The 20,466-nt window shown below is 51.1% G+C and overlaps 11 protein-coding genes across 11 annotated transcripts; 6 read left to right on the plus strand and 5 right to left on the minus strand.

Moving 5' to 3' along the window:
* Nucleotides 1-13: 13 nt before the first annotated feature.
* BDV14DRAFT_22203 (signal peptidase complex subunit 1) lies at nucleotides 14-747 on the plus strand. Its single transcript, XM_073776312.1, has 3 exons — nucleotides 14-182; nucleotides 260-319; nucleotides 397-747. The coding sequence occupies exons 1-3, from the start codon at nucleotides 135-137 to the stop codon at nucleotides 586-588; spliced, it is 300 nt and encodes a 99-aa protein (XP_073630746.1). The 5' UTR covers nucleotides 14-134; the 3' UTR covers nucleotides 589-747.
* On the minus strand, nucleotides 629-1,621 carry BDV14DRAFT_22191 (SCF ubiquitin ligase complex subunit HRT1). The gene is made up of 5 exons (XM_073776310.1): nucleotides 1,512-1,621; nucleotides 1,211-1,440; nucleotides 1,066-1,144; nucleotides 946-1,016; nucleotides 629-895 (listed from the first exon to the last, which is right to left on the minus strand). The coding sequence occupies exons 2-5, from the start codon at nucleotides 1,310-1,312 to the stop codon at nucleotides 797-799; spliced, it is 351 nt and encodes a 116-aa protein (XP_073630747.1). The 5' UTR covers nucleotides 1,313-1,440; nucleotides 1,512-1,621; the 3' UTR covers nucleotides 629-796.
* Nucleotides 1,622-1,762: 141 nt separating this feature from the next.
* On the plus strand, nucleotides 1,763-3,701 carry BDV14DRAFT_22251 (uncharacterized protein). The gene is made up of 2 exons (XM_073776314.1): nucleotides 1,763-1,832; nucleotides 1,892-3,701. The coding sequence occupies exon 2, from the start codon at nucleotides 2,189-2,191 to the stop codon at nucleotides 3,572-3,574; it is 1,386 nt and encodes a 461-aa protein (XP_073630748.1). The 5' UTR covers nucleotides 1,763-1,832; nucleotides 1,892-2,188; the 3' UTR covers nucleotides 3,575-3,701.
* Nucleotides 3,702-4,887: 1,186 nt separating this feature from the next.
* BDV14DRAFT_169238 (SMI1/KNR4 family protein) lies at nucleotides 4,888-7,272 on the plus strand. The gene has a single exon (XM_073768008.1). The coding sequence runs from the start codon at nucleotides 5,391-5,393 to the stop codon at nucleotides 6,900-6,902; it is 1,512 nt and encodes a 503-aa protein (XP_073630749.1). The 5' UTR covers nucleotides 4,888-5,390; the 3' UTR covers nucleotides 6,903-7,272.
* Nucleotides 7,250-8,799, minus strand: BDV14DRAFT_169239 (thioredoxin domain-containing protein). The gene has a single exon (XM_073768009.1). The coding sequence runs from the start codon at nucleotides 8,650-8,652 to the stop codon at nucleotides 7,954-7,956; it is 699 nt and encodes a 232-aa protein (XP_073630750.1). The 5' UTR covers nucleotides 8,653-8,799; the 3' UTR covers nucleotides 7,250-7,953.
* Nucleotides 8,800-9,324: 525 nt separating this feature from the next.
* BDV14DRAFT_197797 (GMC family oxidoreductase) lies at nucleotides 9,325-11,001 on the minus strand (the record flags this gene model as incomplete). Its single annotated transcript, XM_073772767.1, has 1 exon — nucleotides 9,325-11,001. The coding sequence occupies one exon, from the start codon at nucleotides 10,999-11,001 to the stop codon at nucleotides 9,325-9,327; it is 1,677 nt and encodes a 558-aa protein (XP_073630751.1).
* A 141-nt stretch (nucleotides 11,002-11,142) lies between these two features.
* Nucleotides 11,143-12,343, minus strand: BDV14DRAFT_197798 (CFEM domain-containing protein; the record flags this gene model as incomplete). The annotated part of the gene is made up of 6 exons (XM_073772768.1): nucleotides 11,143-11,529; nucleotides 11,610-11,677; nucleotides 11,736-11,772; nucleotides 11,821-12,005; nucleotides 12,061-12,196; nucleotides 12,248-12,343. 6 exons carry the CDS (start codon nucleotides 12,341-12,343, stop codon nucleotides 11,143-11,145), a joined length of 909 nt encoding a protein of 302 aa, XP_073630752.1.
* Nucleotides 12,344-13,183: 840 nt separating this feature from the next.
* BDV14DRAFT_197799 (peroxidase family protein) lies at nucleotides 13,184-14,836 on the plus strand (the record flags this gene model as incomplete). The annotated part of the gene is made up of 7 exons (XM_073772769.1): nucleotides 13,184-13,364; nucleotides 13,421-13,539; nucleotides 13,588-13,618; nucleotides 13,671-13,820; nucleotides 13,883-14,206; nucleotides 14,272-14,449; nucleotides 14,506-14,836. The coding sequence occupies 7 exons, from the start codon at nucleotides 13,184-13,186 to the stop codon at nucleotides 14,834-14,836; spliced, it is 1,314 nt and encodes a 437-aa protein (XP_073630753.1).
* A 200-nt stretch (nucleotides 14,837-15,036) lies between these two features.
* On the plus strand, nucleotides 15,037-16,659 carry gmtA (GDP-mannose transporter). Its single transcript, XM_073768010.1, has 4 exons — nucleotides 15,037-15,482; nucleotides 15,541-15,628; nucleotides 15,687-16,058; nucleotides 16,110-16,659. The coding sequence occupies exons 1-4, from the start codon at nucleotides 15,252-15,254 to the stop codon at nucleotides 16,547-16,549; spliced, it is 1,131 nt and encodes a 376-aa protein (XP_073630754.1). The 5' UTR covers nucleotides 15,037-15,251; the 3' UTR covers nucleotides 16,550-16,659.
* A 505-nt stretch (nucleotides 16,660-17,164) lies between these two features.
* BDV14DRAFT_22306 (25S rRNA (uracil2634-N3)-methyltransferase) lies at nucleotides 17,165-18,805 on the plus strand. Its single transcript, XM_073776315.1, has 2 exons — nucleotides 17,165-17,594; nucleotides 17,724-18,805. The coding sequence occupies exons 1-2, from the start codon at nucleotides 17,264-17,266 to the stop codon at nucleotides 18,749-18,751; spliced, it is 1,359 nt and encodes a 452-aa protein (XP_073630755.1). The 5' UTR covers nucleotides 17,165-17,263; the 3' UTR covers nucleotides 18,752-18,805.
* A 53-nt stretch (nucleotides 18,806-18,858) lies between these two features.
* Nucleotides 18,859-20,249, minus strand: BDV14DRAFT_197802 (CTLH/CRA C-terminal to lish motif domain-containing protein; the record flags this gene model as incomplete). The annotated part of the gene is made up of 4 exons (XM_073772770.1): nucleotides 18,859-19,290; nucleotides 19,338-19,532; nucleotides 19,594-20,133; nucleotides 20,196-20,249. The coding sequence occupies 4 exons, from the start codon at nucleotides 20,247-20,249 to the stop codon at nucleotides 18,859-18,861; spliced, it is 1,221 nt and encodes a 406-aa protein (XP_073630756.1).
* Nucleotides 20,250-20,466: the final 217 nt, after the last annotated feature.

Below are 20,466 nucleotides of genomic sequence, written 5' to 3' on the forward strand. Positions count from 1 at the left end.
GACAACTTACTCCAGTCTCAACTCTCCGTGCTCCATTATTGATCGAACCACAACAATCCACATCACTTAGAAGCCTTTTGCATGTTATAGCTTCCTTATTGAGTTTCTTTATTGAGCAACACACTCTTTTTAACATGAACGACATTCTGGCTCCAATCCAAGATGCCTTCGAAGGCCAAATCGTAAGTGATTTTGCTCCTACCCTTCGCGATCATTGCGCGACTTGCCCAGCGCTAACTTGGCCATTTCTCCTTGATAGGACTTCCACGGTCAGCAGCTCACAGACATATTATCGACGATGCTTTTAATAGTATCTGGAGTGAGTTTTAGATTCCATCTTCTGTTCTCCGATATTACAAGACTACGTGCCTTGCTGACTGTGATGGGCGTTTCTAGGTTGTTTCCTTCTTTGTCGGATACATTTCGGAAGATATCTATCTATCGCTCTGGACTGGATTAACTGGCACTATTTTGACCGGGCTTGTCGTTATTCCCGCGTGGCCTTTCTACAATAAACACCCTGAGAAATGGCTGGTCCCCGCAGCAGGAGGACCCGGGATTACGGTTGATGGGGTTAAGGTTGCATGAGATACACTGTAGTTTAGATGTTATCCATAGGAACAATTTCACATTTTCGTTAGGGTCTACACGCCAAATGCTTCATAATCTGGGAAAGGCGTAAGAAAGGGTAACAGCAAAGCAAATAAAAGAAGATCCGTAAACGCCGCCCAAGAACATTCAGAATTAAGCTACACAGCTGGCCGCTTCCCCTTCCCCCGTTTTCGAATTCATGTGTTTACCGTCCGTATTTCTGGAACTCCCAGTCCTTGTTATCGAGAGGGCAGACTTGACGGGTCTTCAGCCAGCGTGAGATACAGTGGAAGTGGAATGCGTGCTGGTGTTTTGTTAGTACTGCCCAGATGATGACTTAGCAGATGAGCTTACATTGCAGATACCCCAGGCGACTGTGCACTCCTCCGTCGTAGAGGAGCCTTGGTTCGCTTGACATTCGATGCCTGCCAGTACGTCAGCGCTATTGAAAGGGTGGAGGTAAGAGCAACATACAAAGATCCATGATATGGTTTCGGCAAATAGCACAGTTGTCGACGACAATATCCCACGCCCACAGAGCGACGGCGTTCCACTAGAAGTTATCATATTAGCAAGGGAAATGCTGGAAGGTCTGGCGTGTACATGGGCCGGTGGGTACCTTCTTAACTTCGAACTTCTTCTTTCCATCGCTAACTCCCTCGGACTTGGAGACAGCCTTGGCCTTCGAGGACGAGGCCTCCTTCATCTCGACGTCGGCCATTGTGTATACGTATAAGCTTTGGTGATATCGAGAACCTTGGGGCGGAGAATGAGGAGGGGCAGAACGAGGCGGTTACGTAGTTCCGGGAGTGCTTCTTCGGGACCGGTGACTTCAGTAAGGTGTGCGAGCTATGGATGCGGGTTAGTTGAAGTACTAGAAGCAGTGACTTGGGAAGGGGAAAAGATGTTTAGCTTTATACCTTTCCAGATCTTTGTGGTGTTGTGAAATTGACAAAGCTAGGCCTCAATAAAGGCCTCTACTCTGTAACAATGGCCCAGGTACCTGCTGGCTAGGTCTGTTTGTTCTGTTTGCAGGATCTCGTGACTTTAGTTGCGGCGTGAGTCGTGACAGCTTTCAGCCTGGGGTGACGGTGGCGTGGGGCGGTCAGGCTCCTTAGTCATAAGCCTGATCCCCGCCCGATTCATCAACCCAGCCTCTGAGGTGCGTAAGGCTTCATTTCGATTCCTTCCTGACCTCACCTCGAACGACTCACTCCCCATGTCGCCCACCATACAATAATGTCTCATATCCCTCTTCCTACTTCTTCTCATTTTCGCTCACCTATTCTAAACGCGACAGTTTCAACGAGCTTCGATTAACTGCTTCCTTCGACTGTTCCCCCGATCGTTTAATTAGACTAAGCCGCCTTTCCTCGACCGGAATAGCCGTCCGTCATCACGACCTTTATCTGCGTTCGGCATCTCTTGGTAGTAATTCAGCGTTGAATTATTCCTCGGTACAGGCTACCGAGAAGCTATTTTCTATCTACTGCTTCTTGCGTCACTGCTATCCTTATTGTTGTTGTTACGGAGTTACTTTTGCTGCGTCATCTTATCTCGAAACAAGGCTGTTTATTTATTAAGCCGACCTGTCGCAATGTCGACTCAATCTCCCACACCTCTAACACCGCGGGGCCCCCGGAATAACCGTCGCAACCAGAAGAAAACGACAACACCGTCGGCCCATAATGCTTCTACACTGGCAACACCACCTTCATCGCCACCAGGGGCTGCGAGTCCTAGAGAAGCGCCCACTGACTCTTCGGGCACTATCACCTTGTCCAAGAAGAAGGGTAATCGATCTGCTAAGAAGCCCCGCGACGTGAACAGGTCTTCTCCGACAACCAGCAAACCCGGCCATCGTCATACGTCTTCGCACCCCAACAATAACATCAACACACCTCATTTGAAAGATACACATTATGCCGGTCCCACTTTCCACGCATCACCTGCGCCCTCGGCGCTGCCAATCCCAAGCTTTGTTTCAAAGTCATTCCCTGAGTCTGACCTCGCACCTACACTTGAACACGATAGCGATAGTTTTGAGGCAGACGCCGACATCGAGAATACGCCTTCGAAGCCCAAATCGCGCCCATGCGCTCCTCAAGAAGAGCGCGAGTCGACCCCACTAGATTTTCTCTTCAAAGCGGCAGTTGAGGCCAGGAGATCCCAGCCTCAGCAAAGTCCTGAGCCAAGTCCTCGAGCACGCTCGCCGCAGACTGATTCAAAGTCTTATCTATACCGGAAGTCCAACAATGACACTGCTCGAATGTTCCCCTTCGAGATGGAGGCGCCTGACAACTACTCCCAAATCGGTCCATCATTTGCACCATCTTACAAAGATCGCATGAACGCCCTACGATCAGCTAGCTCTCCGTCTCCAGGCTTGCAGGATCTTGATGAGGAAGAGCGTAAGGCCAAAACAGCAGCTTTGAAGACCTTACTCCTCAATCCTCGCCCCCAGCGACCATCTTCGATCTCTCAGTCGTCCCATGATCAGATGAACCAGAGACAGGATCGGCCTGTTCTCAGCCCGATGGTACCACCGCATTTTGCAACCCCTATGAGAACTACCTCTGGCCCACCAATCATGCACTCCCAAGGAGATCACTCGGGCAAACACTCGTCCCCCCTTGGATTTGCGCCTCGGCGGGAATCTCACCACATGCATTTCAACTCCCCACAGCATCACCATGCACACGATCATACTCGGGGCAACGGGGTCCTTGCTTCCACCCCGGGAAATGCGCCTCCTACTCCAAGGCACGCATATGGTTCGCCATCCCGCGGGTATTCTCCTCCAAAGTTTTCGGGTCATCAACAAAGTCCGGTTTACCACCCTCAGCTTCATTCCAAGTCACCTGTCTCCCAGAACTTGCCCCCGATTGACACGAAGAAGATGGAGGATGATCTACGGCGCATACTCAAGCTCGATGTCAATTCGAGTATCGCTTCCAGTGGCATTCAGAGTTCACTTGCATAGCTTCCAACACACTTAACGAGTCACCTCTTTTTTCACGTGGCCGTCTCGTGATATCTTACGGTCAGCATGGTTGCAATGAGCAATCATCCTTTCTCTCGCTTATACGCTCTGAGGGATTCGACAATTTCAACAATTTCTTGTTCTATCTGGAATTTTTCTGTATTCGTGCGTCAAGGGGCTCGATGCTCTTTCTCCTTGTTACTTGCTCCAGCAGCTAGATTCGACAGTGTCTTTGTGACAGGGCTTCGGTGTTATGGTATGGTTCATGTTACTAGCGGCTGGTTTTGTGGCTGGCGAACCTTTTTTGTTCGTCAATGCAGGGATTGCATGTATACCCTTGGTTGCATCAGGCCTGGTGTCCGGTTATGTTTTGAGCGTTGTTTCAAGGACATGCGTTTGCTGGCGATGGCATCGAGTCCCTTTCCCTTCACCTCACGATCACCTGCTAAGTCCTCATCTGGCTTTCAGTCACCATTATTGTTACCTCTTGATTATCATATTTCCTCACACCGCTCATTTACGCGATTCCTTTCTCCTTTTATCCTGCTGTGCACAGGCACGGTCACTTGTTACTGCCTCGAGGAAACTCCAGTCGGTAACAATGACAGCGCCCCTGCGTTATCTATTACTCAATGTCTTTTATGCGTCCGACTCGGTTCAAACACCTACAGCTGGGTTGTTCCCCACGATCTTTTTAACACGATCCCTATGTCGGATTTCCTCACGCTCTTTATCACAATTCATTCTTTGCTCTATATTCTCATACAGCCCCAAACAGTTGCATGATTTCAAACGATAGAAACTACGTAGACATTACAACAATAAAATGGTATGCCGCGAATGGACATCTGTTGTGGCCCCCTCTAGGAATGCGGGTGTTTGTTTTCGTCGACCTGCAATCGGCAGCAACGGACGATAAACTGCCGCCCCTGGTTAATTATCTAAAAATGAACGAATGGAATGATAATTATAGAATCAGGAGGCAAGTCGAGAGGGACCTACGTACGTATAGCGTCGAGAGTAGATGCACAGTAGTGAAGAGTATCGTGGGCAGAGTCTAGACACGTAGAGCGAAATGAAGGCGACGATGTGGAGAGAGATCCAGTTTGCGGTCTCCTTCCCACTTGCCAGGGGTAGTGAACAACAAAATTAATCATTTCAGTAGGGAAGAGGAACAGAATAGCACGGAGCAACAAGGCCCAGTTGACCGTTCAGCTCGTAATCAATCTAGAGCCAGGGGACTACGACTGAAGAAGCGGGAGACTGATCAACGGTGCTTGGCCGCCTTCATTTTCCCACTCTTTCTTTCCGTCGAGGCACGTCGACATCATTCCTATGATCGCATCCTCTCTCTCGCTCTCGCTCTCGCTCTCTTCTTAATCTTCCCTCCTCGTCTCCAACTTAGACCTGGAACCACTTTCTCCTCATCTGCTGCCCAAGTCAGTTACCTCTGAATTTATTCTATAAAACGCTCTTTTTGCCTCCTCTACCGTCCGCTCTCCGACAGACCGTTGGATCCTCCTCCCTTTCTTCGCTCTCCTAGCCGCCTGTCTTCTCCCGCCCGGCCAGATCCCTTCTTACTCCTCCATTGTCATTGCTCAATGGTCCGCTGGCGCTTTGCATAAGTACTAGAAGGGATCTTATCTCCATTATTCTTGCTTTACGGTCACTTTGTTTCGCTTCTGTTGATCTTCCAACATGACGAACCCGTGAGTATTTTTTGCGGCCTCGGTGTTCTTCCTTCCACTTGACCTGTACTAATGCATTGTCCGTCGACAACAGCTTCGCTTCAACATGGCGCTCCTTTTGGCATACGATGACTTCCTACGACAGACACGCGTCCCACGACTCTCCCTATCGAACAGGTAGACATGTACCTCTCAGCCAAAGCCGCCATGAGCCTCTCACATCCATCGCGACAAGTGCCATTGAGTCTCGGCCGGATCTCACTAGCTACGAGGACGAACAAGCAAACGGAGTCAGCTCTCCCGGTCGCCCTTACTCTCCCGGAATGCGATCGATGTCGTCGAACGCTCGACGATCTGCAGACAATGGTGCAGAGGGAACCCCGGAGATTCAAATGCAAAGCTTTCACGATGGGGCGCCGCCTCCCCCTCCTGTAACCCATTCCTGGCGAAAGATCGAGCGCTGGTTGGAGAGCCACTACGAAGAACTCTTCGACAACCTTTGCGAGGGCTGCACTCAGAACGATATCAACGAGCTGGAACACGAATTAGATTGCAGTCTGCCCTTGGAAGTCCGCGAATCTCTGATGAACCACGATGGTCAAGAACGCCCCGGGTTGCCTACTGGTATCATATTCGGCTGCATGCTCCTTGACTGCGAAGAAATTGTCCAGGAGTGGAAGAACTGGAGGACAGTGAATGAGGAATTCCTTGCCTCCCCAACTATGGTCAATACACCCCTTCCGAAAGCCACAGCCAGCTCTTCATCTGCGCCACCACCCCCTCAGGCGTCAAACCCAATGTGGAGGCAGGACCTACTTGAGCGGCAAGACTCCCAGCCTCCGGGTGCAGTCCAGAAGGCCTATGCCCATCCCGCTTGGATTCCGCTTGCTCGCGACTGGGGCGGCAACTGCATCGCGATCGATCTTGCTCCAGGACCCGCCGGCAAATGGGGTCAGGTCATCATCTTTGGCCGAGACTACGATTGTAAATACGTGATTGCTCGGTCTTGGGCTGCTTTCCTGGCCGTCTTCTCGGACGATCTCTGCAGTGGAAAGGCTGTTGTCGAGGAGGAGTCGAATGAACTCAAACTCCTTGAATTCAAGGCGCAGAATGTGGAACCCCCTTACCTAGAAATCATGCGCTGGAGGACGGATCAGAAACACGGCCGGAAACAACCTCGCCGCAAGGCACCCAGTGGGCTGGGGCTGAACACTGGCACCAAGTCTGGCAAGGAGTCTCCCTACGGCAGCCCGGGCCCCAGTGAAGAGCGCGGAAGGTCACCACACCGTTTCCCGAACCGGGGGTCTGCTCAGAGTCCTAAGACACAGTTTGGTATCTCGAGTCCGCTCGCTCGCGTCACGGAGGAGGCTTCTAGCCCTGTCCATGAAAGTGCTGATAATGCCGAAATTAAGCCTGCAGATGACGCCGACAAGCCTACCACGAAGGATTCTCAGAGCGAGGATCTGCTGGAGGTTGTGACTCCTCAGGTCTCTGGGAAAGAAAATGAAGGCCCCGGGGAACAAACGCCTACGGGCAAGGCCGAACCTGAAAAGCTGCAAAGACGCGAGTCAAACCAGGGAGCCTCTACGCCCGGCTTGGATAACGAAGTCCTGGGCGAAATGAAGAATGTCGCCATCTAAGCTGTGGTCGTATGTCTGTTCTCTTTCTTTTTTGGGTCTGCATATCATGAACAGCTTCCTTTCACTGTTTTCGCGCGGGGCTTTTATCTTGCTTTTTTATCTGGAAGTGTATCCGGCGCAACCGTTGAAACAATGGTGTCCATGAAGATTTCTCTTTTTTTTCGATAACCTTGTATAAATTTCCGTTTTCAGTGATCTCGTTCAGCACTGCTGGTGGCTCTTCAGGCCTGTCAAAAGCCATCTACCTTGCTTGACACACTGTTTGCTACATTACGTGTAACTTTATTTCTACGATTATGCAGTTTCAGGTAGTCGTTCAGTTCCTGTTTCCTAATGTTTCTTTACCGCTGCCATTCTACCTCCAATGAAGATTATTGTCTTAGATCATAAGATCACCTTTCGAATCTCTCCTATGCACTCTAGGCGGGCTTTCTGGCAGACTATGCGTCACCAAAAAGGTGCATGTTGCCTAATCTCTGTCCGGTCGAGAGAACACGAGTGCGCACACCTCTGGGTCTGAATCTTCCTGGGCAGTTGGGACCTAGGACCTGTGTTCACCTGCGTCGAGAACCGTATCTTCAGCTTGTCAATGATTTCCCACCCCCCGTCATGCCAATGTCATGCGCAGGCGTACGTATTGAGCTAGCGTTGCTGAATGGCGCGGGTTTCTGCAGCCCGAGTCTCACGGACGCGCTGCTCTACGAGCCAATTTCCTCTACATAGGTAGCTACGCAAATGAGCACGAGGATGTCGGTGGTTTTGCGAGGCTGACTGGTTATTCAACTGGTATAAGACTTGGTTATCGAGGTCCAGTGACAGCCAATGTTCATGATTCCTGGCTGGTTGAGACGCTGCACAGCTGCTTGTACCCCGTACGAGGCCGCCGCCCTGTAAAACCCAACCCTGCGTAAGAGGGCGAAGGTCGCTATCAGCAAGTCGAGCTGACTCTGTAGCACCCTCGATTGGAGTGTAGTAGTTGAGCTAGGCCTCTGACATCGACCATGCCATGTAGTAGACAGTGGACTGCAGAACCGACTCCGCGACTACTCAATCAATCCCAGTCATCATCATCATCGTCACCATTGTTGGCCCGCAGATTTCCAGACCTTATACCCCTGCGCCCTTTCCGGTTATCGCCTTCTTCATCATCTTCACTGCCCGCATCGGACCCCTCGTCTTCATCCGCATTGAACCGCGTCTGAGACAGCACGCCAGCCTTGAGCAACCTCTTCTCCAGCGTCGCCGTACTGAACCCTTCCAACCCATCATTCCCTGCAATCCCCAGCCCCTCAAAACCCAGAACGCGCTCAACAGCAACCCCATCAGAGAAACCAATTACGCAAGGCAAAACGCGAATCTTCAACTTCTCCACGACAAACGGCGTCTCACGTACATCGACCCTCGCAAACTTGACATCCTGGTGCCGCGACGCCAGCGCCCGAATATGGCCGTCCATCGTAGCGCACCGCGCGAAATCAGGGTGTGCGAAGTGGACTACGCATCGCTGGGTTTGTGTCGTTGTGTCCAGGAGGGCCTGGTCGCTTTTCAGTGTTGGGTAGAGCGAGTCTTGCACGAGGGTTGTCCGTTGTTGGGAGCCTGGTGTTTGAGACGTCGCGAATTCGGCTTTTAGTTGTTCGGTGCGGTGGGCGCGGTAGGCTGTGTCGTCTTCTTCTTCGAGTTCGCGGAGGAGGGCGTCGTCGTCGTCGGAGAGGTCGCGTTGGAGGGGGTGGGAGGTGTGGTCTTGTGGCATTTTGGTACTGTTCTTTGTTGTGATCTTCTGAGGGGTAACTTTTGGTGAAGAGCAGGTCAATTGGTCCTGTATGTCGACAAATGGTAAATCTAAAGATGGGGGAGGGAAGGCCGTGGCGGTGGGGGTCAATGTGAGTATCAAATTGCCATGGGAGAGAGTAAGAGACCCTGCCCAGAAATATATATCCGGAGTACACAACCTGTGCGGAACAGTCGCCGATCCAGGAGATCTACACCTAGAACAAAGTCCCAGATACCGGGGTCTACTACGACATCTTTTTCTTCAGATCGACTCTATATACATTCAGATCCAGTAGACTCAAAAGCTGTACCCTGTACAGCCCCTACAGAGCTCGATCATTACTGCGTGAAGCGAGACTGCGACGGACGCCAAGAACAAGGAGCCTGAGGCCGAAAGTGGCACAGAGAGGCAAAGCGTATGGGTCACGAGACTGTAACATTGCAAACCAATCAGAGCCTGAGGATGTAGATACACCTCGCTTAACCAAAGGAACTACAGAGAGCTGAATATAATAAAGATGGACTAGATGCATGTATTGCTAGTAGTAGGCAACAGACTTCTCTATCCAAGATATTGCCTCAATCCAGACCCAATGATACATTACAATATGCCACTCGACCTATTCCAAAACACCAGACAGTCTGCCGCGCCTCACCAGCTCCCCGCATCCGCCAGAATAGCATCCGCCGCCTTTTCAGAAATCATATATATCGGCAAGGCAATATAATACCCAGGAATCTTGGGAAAGACACTCGCATCAACCACCCTCAACCCCTTCACCCCCCTAACCCTAAAGTCGCCATCCAAAACCGCCATGTCATCACCATCCACCCCAATTGGCGCCGTGCAGCAGGCATGATGCCCCCATGCCTCCTTCTTGATAAACTCCTTCATCTCGGCCTCTGTCGTAACGTTGCTTCGTCCTGGCCAGGACTCAGTGAAATCTCCATCGAGCGGGACGAGGTTGTCAAATATCTTGCGGGAGAAATCCATGGCTTCGTAGACGGCTTGGAGGTCCTTCTTGTCTGCATTGTTGGCTGTCACGCCTTCGTCGAAGGACCGAAAGTTGATTACTGGTGTATCTCTAGGATCTGTAGAGCGGAGTGTCACAGATCCAGCATTGTTTCTTGAGCGTGACTTGAGCACGATCCATGCCCAGTGCTGGGCATCGCTTAGTGCGTCGAGGGGGAAGCCAGGATAATAGCCCTGGAAATCGCCAGGTGCGCCGGAAATTAAGAGGTCGGGCTCGTCGTGTTCGGCTACAGATGACTTTTTGAGAATTGCAATGGCGATGCCGTTGGTCGTGTATGTGCCCTTCCACGCAATACCGAGGTTAACTCCATTCTTCCAGTCCTCGTAGCAGGGGTCCGGGTCGGTTTGAAGGAACCTGCACTTTGAGGTGATGGTGAAGTCTGTAGGGGATTTGCCAATTAGGGTTGTTTCGTAGCGGTCTTGCATGTTTTTGCCGACGCCGGGGAGGTCAACGATAGTGTCAATGTTGTGTTTCGCCAGTTCGGATTTCGACCCGATGCCGCTGAGTTGGAGTAGCTGGGGGGTGTTGAAGGAGCCCGTTGAGAGAATGACTTCTTTGCTTGCAAAGGCCTGTCCGGGGGTTCCATTTGAGGAGGAAGATGATGAGGCACGGGGGTCAGCGCGGTAGAGGTGCTCGCCTTGTAGGTAGTTGACGCCAATAGCACGGGGCTCAGAGCCGGCGGCTGTATCAAGAATAACTTTTGTGACAAGGGTGGTAAGCTGGATGGTCAGAGGGTATCCTTCGTTGATAGTGTCCATGATAAAGTCTCGAGGGCCAGTACGTCGGTACTCAGGCACTTTGACAGCAAGGGGAACCTGGAAGAGGCCCTCGTCACTATCACGCCAGGACGCGCCAGTATTTAAGTCCCGGAGCAGGATACCTGCAAGACCAGTGACAGTGTTGAGAACCTTGCCAACAAGACTCTTTCCCATGGCTGTACCAGCCGCGATAATCAGGGACAGGAGCTTGGGGTCTTCAACAACCAGAGTGAGCTGGGTAAGTGAAGTCTGAAGCCAGCCACTGAAGCCATGGCTAACAATATCACTTGGCGCGTAGCGGTTGTCCTCAAGGCGCTTGAAGTAGTTTCGCATGTTGGACGCAGACCAGCTGTCGTTGCCCGTGAGCGCGGCGAGGTCATCCCAGTCACGCTCGTAGGGGTAGATGGTAATCATGGCATTGTGCGCAGTGCATCCACCGAGTGTACCTGCACGGGGGTACAGAATGCCCAGGGGATCTGAGTTCTCAGGGGGTGATGGTCCTTTGTGGAGATCGCCTGCTGGAGTGCGATACACCATCTTGCTGTCTTCTTCTTGACGGGTGAGGTTTTCGTAGTGGTTGAATACTGACCAAACTGACACTATAGGAACGTATTGTTAGCATATCTATAGGTAATCTACGACCCCTGACAGAAGCATTGCCAGACAGAATGCAAAAACTTACAAGATTCCCAAGCTAAACATGCACATCACAAAGAACTTCTTCCGCCAGGACATGTTGAGACCGTAGAGTTCCTTTAGAGGTATCCCAAGGACCAGGATATCTAGTGCCATATTCAACGCTGCGGCGCACCATCCCTGTGCGTTAATATTGTTGCAGCTATACTCATCTGCTGCGTCCCAGCGATGCCATGCGCCCTTGATGGGGGAGCATTGAAAGACAGAAATCAAGACAAAGGCAATAATGTAGCCGACATTGAGGCCAATGGCGATATATATGATGGTCCGGATCTCACGACGGGGAAAAACGCGAAGGTAGAAGCAGAGGATTGATATTTTCGTTAACGCGATGGCCGTGAGATATAAGAGTTCGTCGAAGAAGTATATCTGTGTGTTGTGTTAGACTGGCCCGAGCATATGCTGGACTGGGTTTTTAAGAGATAGGGCTGTGTGAAGACGGGACTCACGTATAGAACGCGAGTAATTCCTTCGAATGGAACAGTCCACATGTCTTTGCCGAGGCCAATGTCGGCCACTAGGGTCTTTGTCAGTCCGCTCTTTCTGTCTCTACAGGAGCTTGGATAGATACTAACAGACGTAGGACAATGCAGAGAGTGGGATAATGCAGCACTTTGGTAGTTAGCGTTTTCTATCGAGTTTGGTCTCTAGAGGACGTACCATTGCCAATCCCATCGTCCAATCGTCCGCACCAAGCTGCCCTCCAAAATATGGAAGGCGAGCACAGACTCGCATGATAAAGACCAGCAGCGCGAGTACGCCACCCACGACGCCAGTCACGGAGACCAGCTTGGTGCGGTCTCGGATAGGCGCTCCGCAGGCTGTTTGCGTGACATTCTTTGTAGCTGTGACCGTTAGTCAATAATATAGACTGGAATTATTAGTGTGCTGAGAGCTTACTGAGTGACTGATGGATAGTACATGAGCTGGCTACACATAGTTCAACTATTTCATTAAACTGTGTGTTTGTACACATGCATGTTTGATCTGTTGCCCCGCATCCAGATTGGGGGATTGCCTTGACAAAACATGCTAGCTGAGGAGAGGTTAGTTTCATTAAGTTGTGCATAGTGGTGTTCTGACATACAGCGCAGGAGGGCAAAGCCGCGGTCAGCTCCGACAGACTGGCGGTCACAGATGTGAGACAGAGGGCCAACACGGCAATCAAGATGGTTAGGCGCATTGTATTAGGTTATTAGTATAAGTATCGTAGAATAGAATATACACCACAAAGGAACTGGAAGAGAGTGACAAGAAAACGAATGACAGGCCGATTTTGACCCATGCGGCAAGCCAGAGAACCAAGAAAAAGGAGTGAATAGGATGAGGAGCATGTTTAGAGACAGGAACCTTCTGTTGACCTTATTGACAATTGACTCTCTCCCTGGTTGAGTTCTCTTTTCGGGAGTCCTTCAGCATTCACAAGCCCTGGTGGGTACATGGGTGGGACCCTGCCCTAAGCACTTTGATATTGGCAGCGCTTCTCCCCGCCGTCTCCGCTTGTCATTTTCTTATTTTTCTGCCTGGGACTCTTAGTCTCTTCCCCAGGCCGGGCTCGGATACTTTTGGCTTCCGAGAAACAGTCCCGAATGCCGCATACTCCGAGTGGACGGTAGAAGTCTTGGGAGGCGGCTGGGGGATCCATTCCCTCAGCCCCCCCCAAAGCCCTAATTGAGAGTACTGCCCTTTTAGGCAGCCTCTTATCCTGTAGAGCGACGGTGCTCGACCTTTTTGCCTCCGAGCCTGTCCATCACCGGTGGGCCAGTCTCCCCAACGTTGTGGTTGAGCAAGTCAGAAATATTTCATTTCTAAAGGTATCCACTGCAAACATCCCCCCTGGTGTCCTGGAATTTGCCCTGCAGTAGTCTGCACCCTGCACCCTGCACCCTGCACCCCTTAGTTAGTCAGGTACCGCTTAATAGAATGCTTTCTTTGAGATTTATACTCCTGCTTGGTAATTCTACAACCACCACGCTCGTTTGCACGCCTCGTCACTCGTTTTATTCCCTTTTCTGCGCGCATCATGAAGCTCTGGCTTATTGCTGCCTTTGCAGCTTCTGCTGCCAGTTTTCCCTCGTTGGACCATCACTACGGAGCAGGCGTCCATGGCCATCTGCACCATGAGAAGAGCCTCCCCCTGGACCAGCTGCAGCAGCCACATGACAAGCGGCTTCCCGTGGATTCCATGGACTCCCCCATTGACAGTATGTCGTCTTCTCCAGCTACTTCCCACAGCCCTGGCTCACCAATACACTCGTAGTTACTGGGAAGCATGCCTTCCACCCCCCCGACTTTGACAGCGGCGACCAGCGCGGCCCGTGTCCTGGTCTCAATGCGCTGGCAAACCATGGCTATATCCCGCGTAGTGGTGTGACTACAGTACGCTAGGAGTTTCAAACCAGCTGGATTCCATGCTGACTTTGCCAGTTCACCGAAGCCATTGCCGCGGCTAACAAAGGTACGTTTCTCTACCACGTTACATGGTCTATCCGTGGTGCTAACATGTATAGTGTACGGAATGGGCGTCGACCTTGCCCTCGTCCTGGCTACACTGGGCACCGTCTGGACCGGCAATCCCATTGCAATCAATGCAGGGTTCTCCATCGGCGGCCGAGACACTGGATCCAACAATATCTTGAACAACGGACTCGGCCTCTTAGGTGAGTACTGCTTCTCTTCGAGCCCCCGTCCTGATTGAACACCGAGTAACGTGGAAGCCAAGGCAAACCCCGTGGCCTAACAGGCTCCCACAACCTAATCGAGTCCGACGGATCTAACACTCGGGATGATCTATACGTTACCGGCGATGCATCAACAATGAACATGGCCCTCTTCCAAGAGTGGTACGATTCTTTCGATGAGAACGGCACGTTCACACTCGACATGATGGCCGATCGGGCGGCGTTGAGACTCGAGCAGGCCAAGGCCACGAACCCTCATTTCTACTACGGACCTGTTACGGGCTTTGTTTCTCGCAGTGCAGGATTCATCTTCCCTGTTAGACTGTTTGCGAACCATTCCGTGGAGAACCCGGAAGGTGTTCTGAGTATGTTACTGACTGTCAATGCCCACTCCCAACAGCATGATGGCTAATATGTTGCATGAATCCAGCTAAGGAAGTCGTGCGCAACTTCTTCGGCGTGTATGGCACAGAACACGAGGGCCTCACGTACCGTAAAGGCTGGGAACGTGTACCGGAGAACTGGTACAAGACGCCCGTGGACTGGGGTCTTGTTGGCCTAAACATCGACCTGATCGCCATGACGCTCAAGCACCCCGAGCTCGCAAGGTATGCCGCCCTATATGTCTATATTTCCTACACCTTCCCACTGACATATTCCCCAGTATTGGCGGAAACACCGGTACGGTCAACAGTTTTGCAGGAATCGATCTGTCGGACCTCACTGGCGGCGCTTTGAATCTCACCACCCTGCTAGAAGGAAACAATCTTGTTTGCTTCGTTTTCCAGGTCCTCAAGTTTGCCAGTCCTAATATTCTTTCAGGCATCTTCCAGACTATTGCGGCTCCCCTGGAACTGATCACGAGTGCATTGAAGACGCCCTTGCTTGATCTGGATTGTCCAGCATGGCAGGATTTGCTTGAGGGAGGGCAGCCGGCGTGGAAGGGGATTCTGGATCTCTTGCCTGAGGGGCTGAAGGATGCACCTCTGTTGTAGTTGTATTGCATGTAGGTACTTGGAGTTGACCGAAGTTGCAGTCGTAGATAGTTAATATAGCCTAGTCCTAGTCAGGTTAGTGTATCATACCGTTTCCAGTGGCCACCAAGCCCAAAGCAGCGCCCTGTGTGGATAGCCAAAGCACAACTTTTTTGTCTCAGCCTCCGCCTCCGTGCCCTCCGCTCCCCTTAACGCGCCGCCTTGTCCTCTTCTTCTCTCGTCTCTTTCTTCGTCCTCGTTTCTGCTTCTCAACCTTTCGCCTTTCTTTCTTTTTCCCTAAGGCGCTTTTTACTCTCGGGCTCTAGTCTCGCGTTTATCTATTAGCCCTCCGTCTTCAATCGTTTCACGGTTGCACACCCTTCAACCGCCGCGCCAGCATCATCATATACTGCGCTGACACACGACCTCTTCCACAATGACCGACTCCAGAAAACCAGACATTGAGATGGAGAAGCTGGATCAGAACAAGAACTTCCAGCCGCCGGTGCCTGGGCCCCAACCCAGAAGTTCCAGCGCGAACTCGGTGTCCAACAATGCCGCTTTCTCCGTCCTGGCCTACTGCGGCTCGTCCATTCTCATGACTGTCATGAACAAATACGTTCTTTCCTCGGACTTCAACCTCAATTTCTTCCTCCTCTGCGTGCAGGTAATACTTGAGTTGCTCCCACGTCAGAGCTTGCTGAATGCTGATTGCGACGATCTAGTCCCTCGTGTGTATCGCCGCGATCCAAACGTGTAAATCCTTCGGCCTGATTACATACCGCGATTTCAACCTGGACGAGGCCCGGAAGTGTATGTTTTTGACAACGAACCTGTCCGCTTGACTTGAACTGACGGTTTCGTTACACAGGGTTCCCGATCACTCTTCTCCTCATCGGCATGATTTACACCGGCTCCAAGGCCCTGCAATTCCTTTCCATCCCCGTCTACACCATCTTTAAGAACTTGACTATTATCCTGATCGCTTACGGAGAGGTCCTTTGGTTCGGCGGCTCAGTGACAAACCTCACTCTGTTCTCGTTCGGTCTTATGGTCTTCAGTTCTCTCATTGCTGCCTGGGCCGATATCAAGCACGCAGTTGAGAGCAGCGGCGATGCTACCACGAAGGTCTCGACATTGAACGCTGGTTACGTCTGGATGCTGATAAACTGCCTCTGCACATCGTCCTACGTCTTGGGCATGCGCAAGAGGATCAAGTTGACCAACTTCAAGGACTTTGACAGTGAGTGCACTCGTAGCTATTTTTTCATCATATCTCTAACCTGTTGCCCAGCCATGTTCTACAACAACCTTCTCTCGATTCCCGTCCTCATCGTCTGCTCTGGTGTCTTGGAGGACTGGTCTCCCGCCAATGTTACCAAGAACTTTCCTCCCGCCGATCGCAACAGCATCATCTTTGCGATGATCCTGTCTGGAGCGTCCACTGTGTTCATCTCGTACACTTCTGCCTGGTGTGTCCGCGTCACGTCATCCACCACATACTCTATGGTTGGCGCTTTGAACAAGCTTCCCATTGCTCTCTCTGGATTGATCTTCTTCGACGCCCCCTTCACCTTTCCCAGTGTGTCCGCCATTTTCGTCGGATTCGTCAGTGGTATCGTCTATGCCGTCGCGAAGATCAAGCAGAACGCCAAGCCCAAGGTTGGCATTCTGCCCACGTCCAATCCCGTCAGCGCCAGCAGCCAAAGCATGCGGGATTCGCTGCGCTCCTGATTCTGCAACGGAGGATCAAGACCTAGAGACAATCGCTAACGACAACTCTCGCATGCATGTGATAATGTGATTACGGTTCCCGCTTGCAAAAAAAAAAAAAAAAAAAAAAACGTCTAGCAGGCCTGACTTATCCTCGACCGCTTCTTCGTCAGTAGGTGTTGGTCTTTTTTCAATCTTGCTCATGGATCACACTGGGGCGCCGCTTCATTTTGCTTTCACTCGGTTTTCCAGCCCGCATCAACCCCCCTATATTGGTAATGCATCCCCCTCCATGGCGCTGTATGCGTCACATTTCATGAATACGTTATAGTGATGCCAGGGCTTGCCCTGCCTGTCCTAGTCGGCGTACGGTAGATAGGCCCCGTGCCTCCCTGCCAGTCGCAGAAGGAGACGGATGTCGGATATTTGGTGATACATGTTGTATATATTGTTATTATTATCTTTTAATAGGGCATAGAAAGCGTTTTTGGAATGAATTCGTAAAATCAAACAACCTTCTTGATATGTACCTTAACATTCCACCTTGAAATAAGTTTTTGTTTGTCGGCAGCGGCCCGCCCACTCATGACAAACGGGGCCCAGAGCTCCAACTTTAAATTTTTAGAAATACCAAAGCTTCAATTGAACAACAATTATTTTTTTTCTTTACCCCCTCTGCCCTCTGACAAATAATCAAACAAAGAAACCACCGAACCACGCAAAAAAAAAAATACAATGACAAAACCAAAACGAGCCCGCGTCCAACAAACCCAGCAAAAGCCTCAGTCCAACGCCAGCGCAAACCAAGGCCATGGCGCAGGCAAAAAGCACCGCAAGATGAGCTCCTTTGCTAAGCTCTCGACGAAAAACAGCTATAATTACAGCAACACAGCGACTGCGAATAAGGAGAATGATGCGCCTGCGCGCAAGGGGTCGAGTCAGAATGTGAACCAGCAACAGAACCAGAATCAGACTCAAAAACAGAAGGGTCAGCAGAAGCAGCAGCAGAACAAACGACCGATTGTACCGTTTCGGATGGGAGATCGGATTCTCTTGGTTGGGGAGGGTGAGTTTACTCTGCTTTTGAGTTTGGCTTGGCTTGACTTTGGAGAGCTTGTTTCTATACCTACTTATACGACTTTTGCGACTCCCAAGAGGATAAGACCCCAAGGCTAATGTAGTCTATTCTTGATAGGGGACTTCTCCTTCGCGCACTCGCTAGCAACCCACCACCGCTGCAAAAATCTCCTCGCAACATGCTACGACTCGCAGGAAACGCTCTATGGGAAATACCCGCAGGCCGAGAACCATATCTCTGAGATCATCGACGCCCCAACCCGCAGAACACGCTCAAAGTCAAAGCCACCACAACCAGCCGACACGAAGAGCCAAAAACCAGGCCCAAAAGCCCTATTCTCCGTCGACGCAAAGAAACTCGGTTCGGCGGCTGGTGGTGGAAGGGATGTGAGAGTTGGATTTCTAAAGGCTGAGCGGGCGATTCCTGCTTGGAAGAAGGCGAAGATGGATAAGGAGGATGGCTTGAAGAAGAAGAAGAAAATCCAGGACAATAAGGACAAGGACAAGGGCGGGGGCAAGGGTGGGCCATGGGATATGATCTGTTTCAATTTCCCGCATGTGGGTGGGTTGTCGACGGATGTGAATCGGCAGGTGAGGGCGAATCAGGAGCTGCTTGTTGCGTTTTTCAAGGCATGCGTGCCGCTTTTGGCGGGGAGGCCGGAGGTTATTGATGAGGATGATGAAGAGGATGAGGAGGGGGAGGGTAGATGGGGTTCTGATGAGGGTAGTGAGAAGGATTCTGGTGAGGATGAGGATGAGGATGAGAAAGACAATCAAAATAATGACGATCACGATCACCACTCTGTCAAAGCGAAGGATGAACGCAGGACTGAGCCTGGGCAGGTCCTGGTCACGCTGTTTGAGGGGGAGCCGTACACGCTTTGGAATATTCGAGATCTAGCGCGGCATGCTGGGTTGAATGTTGTGACGAGCTTCAAGTTTCCATGGGCTTGCTACAGGGGGTATTCTCATGCGCGGACGTTGGGGGAGATTGAAGGGAAGGATGGTGGTAGGGGAGGTTGGAGGGGTGAGGATAGGGAAGCGAGGATGTACGTGTTTGAGAAGAAGACGGACGACAACGCAGCCAAGGCGAGTGGAAAGAGGAAGAAGAGACAAGCGGACTCAGATGATTCCGATAGCGATTAACTATGTAAAGCATATGTACAACAGTCGATATGATACCCGCCATGCGCCAGTCCAATGATGACACCATGCTATGAGATAGAAAAGAAATCTAGAAACCATACATGCCATTACATGATGTAAACCTTCTTCATCTCACTCTCATCATAAATCTCACCGGTTATAGGGTCTTTAACTTTACCCGCCTCGACCGAGCTAAGCTTTTTGCTCATCTCAAGTAGCCGGTGCAGACCGTAAACTCTACCGTTTGGTAGAACGATGGGATCGCTTTCAACCGAACTCTTTGTGTGATGAGCATAAGGCATATTTCGAGCAAGCTCGTTAAGCTCGGTCGAACAAATAGGACAGACGGCTGTGGTGGTTGAGTGTGGATTGGAACTTGAAGAAGTATATTCCGAATGGCACGCAGGAGTCTTGAGAGCAGAAAGCCCGGCCGATAGTGCGATATGTATCAATGGCCGAGGAGGCAACGACAAAAGCTCATGGTGCGTGCGGATGAATAAGTCGGAAAGGTATAGCCACCTTTCCGAAGCGTACATCGACTGGGCTAGTCAGTCACTCTTCTTTTCGAGAAGCGAAGGGAACATACCCTGTATGGCTCAGCTTTCGTATCCGGCGGGAAAGCGAGTAAACCAGCAGCACGGTGGATCTCGGCTGATTGTGTCTCATTATAGGGAGCAAGATACTTTCTCGCATGCACCATTGCGTCCACAAACTTTGTCTTATCTCTCTTTCTTATCATCTCAATGTACTGCTGTAGCCGTAACTCAAACTCCAAGTTGTACTGCAAGTAACCGCATTAGTACGTGGGTTGATGGTAAGAGAAACATAATAAATATGCTGACCTGACTCTTCTTCAACGCCGCCTTATTCTCGTTGCACCATTGCAAGGCATCCTTGGTTTCGCCGTGTCGGAGGCTCGCGGCGATCCGCTGACACTGCACGAAGACATTGAGATCCACCAGTTCTTCGATATTCTTCTCCTGAGCAAGCTGCTGTGCACTCTCGGTATAGCCGGACCGAAGCATATGATCAACCACGAGCCTATCTAACCGAACCCTCGACCACTGATCGTATTTGACATCCGTCAAGCTAGGAATCTGGTAGAGTTGATCTAGGTGCTGGATCCGCTTCCTCGACTGTTGCTGAATCTTTTTCTCTTCCTGATGCAGGTTTTCCATCTTCCGCTTCAGGCCTTGCATTCGAGATATCATGGCGTCGAGCGTGGCGAGGGTCTGATCGGGAGTCTGGTTGTTGGACATTGAGCCTTTGGCGGCGTCTTTGAGTGCGGGGAGGACATATTCCTTTTCTCGCTCGACGATTCGTTGTACGGACTTGAGGTTTCTTCGTGCGAGTTCATGGGGGAGTCTGAGAAGAGGTTGATCCTGTCATGGGAAATTATTGGTATCTAAGGAGGTGCGTGAAGCGGGGTTGGGTCTGAATGTACAAGGAGCAGGTGATTCTCCGCATTGAGCTTCGTTGACGTGAGCTCTGCGGCCATGGCGACGTGGAGGCTCGAATGTAGGCGGAGATCAATGTGTTGGGTGTTCCGCAAGGATTGCACACAAAAACTCGATAATTAGAAAACTGTTGAGGAACAATCACGGAGAAGATGTTGCAGGTAGAAGTGCTGCGATGGTCGAGGCTTGTGATAAGATGCGGAGAACTCGGGAGGTCACACCACCTGAGCCAACTGTCGGAGCATACTGCCACCCGTT

Source organism: Aspergillus stella-maris, assembly GCF_047715825.1.
Source record: "Aspergillus stella-maris strain CBS 113639 unplaced genomic scaffold BDV14scaffold_12, whole genome shotgun sequence".
In the NCBI taxonomy this organism is placed as follows: Eukaryota; Fungi; Ascomycota; class Eurotiomycetes; order Eurotiales; family Aspergillaceae; genus Aspergillus; species Aspergillus stella-maris.

What these genes read in the sequence shown, in the direction of transcription:
- BDV14DRAFT_22203 (XM_073776312.1), top strand. Translation starts at nt 135, where the DNA reads ATGAACGACATTCTGGCTCCAATCCAAGATGCCTTCGAAGGCCAAATC. An exon ending in ATGCCTTCGAAGGCCAAATC is followed by an intron (nt 183 to 259) that starts GTAAGTGATTTT and finishes TCTCCTTGATAG; the next exon opens with GACTTCCACGGTCAGCAGCT. An exon ending in TGCTTTTAATAGTATCTGGA is followed by an intron (nt 320 to 396) that starts GTGAGTTTTAGA and finishes GGGCGTTTCTAG; the next exon opens with GTTGTTTCCTTCTTTGTCGG.
- BDV14DRAFT_22191 (XM_073776310.1), bottom strand. Translation starts at nt 1,312, where the DNA reads ATGGCCGACGTCGAGATGAAGGAGGCCTCGTCCTCGAAGGCCAAGGCT. An exon ending in AAACCATATCATGGATCTTT is followed by an intron (nt 1,017 to 1,065) that starts GTATGTTGCTCT and finishes ACGTACTGGCAG; the next exon opens with GCATCGAATGTCAAGCGAAC. An exon ending in TCGCCTGGGGTATCTGCAAT is followed by an intron (nt 896 to 945) that starts GTAAGCTCATCT and finishes ACAAAACACCAG; the next exon opens with CACGCATTCCACTTCCACTG.
- BDV14DRAFT_22251 (XM_073776314.1), top strand. Translation starts at nt 2,189, where the DNA reads ATGTCGACTCAATCTCCCACACCTCTAACACCGCGGGGCCCCCGGAAT.
- BDV14DRAFT_169238 (XM_073768008.1), top strand. Translation starts at nt 5,391, where the DNA reads ATGACTTCCTACGACAGACACGCGTCCCACGACTCTCCCTATCGAACA.
- BDV14DRAFT_169239 (XM_073768009.1), bottom strand. Translation starts at nt 8,652, where the DNA reads ATGCCACAAGACCACACCTCCCACCCCCTCCAACGCGACCTCTCCGAC.
- gmtA (XM_073768010.1), top strand. Translation starts at nt 15,252, where the DNA reads ATGACCGACTCCAGAAAACCAGACATTGAGATGGAGAAGCTGGATCAG. An exon ending in TCTTCCTCCTCTGCGTGCAG is followed by an intron (nt 15,483 to 15,540) that starts GTAATACTTGAG and finishes GCGACGATCTAG; the next exon opens with TCCCTCGTGTGTATCGCCGC. An exon ending in CAACTTCAAGGACTTTGACA is followed by an intron (nt 16,059 to 16,109) that starts GTGAGTGCACTC and finishes CCTGTTGCCCAG; the next exon opens with CCATGTTCTACAACAACCTT.
- BDV14DRAFT_22306 (XM_073776315.1), top strand. Translation starts at nt 17,264, where the DNA reads ATGACAAAACCAAAACGAGCCCGCGTCCAACAAACCCAGCAAAAGCCT. An exon ending in GATTCTCTTGGTTGGGGAGG is followed by an intron (nt 17,595 to 17,723) that starts GTGAGTTTACTC and finishes TATTCTTGATAG; the next exon opens with GGGACTTCTCCTTCGCGCAC.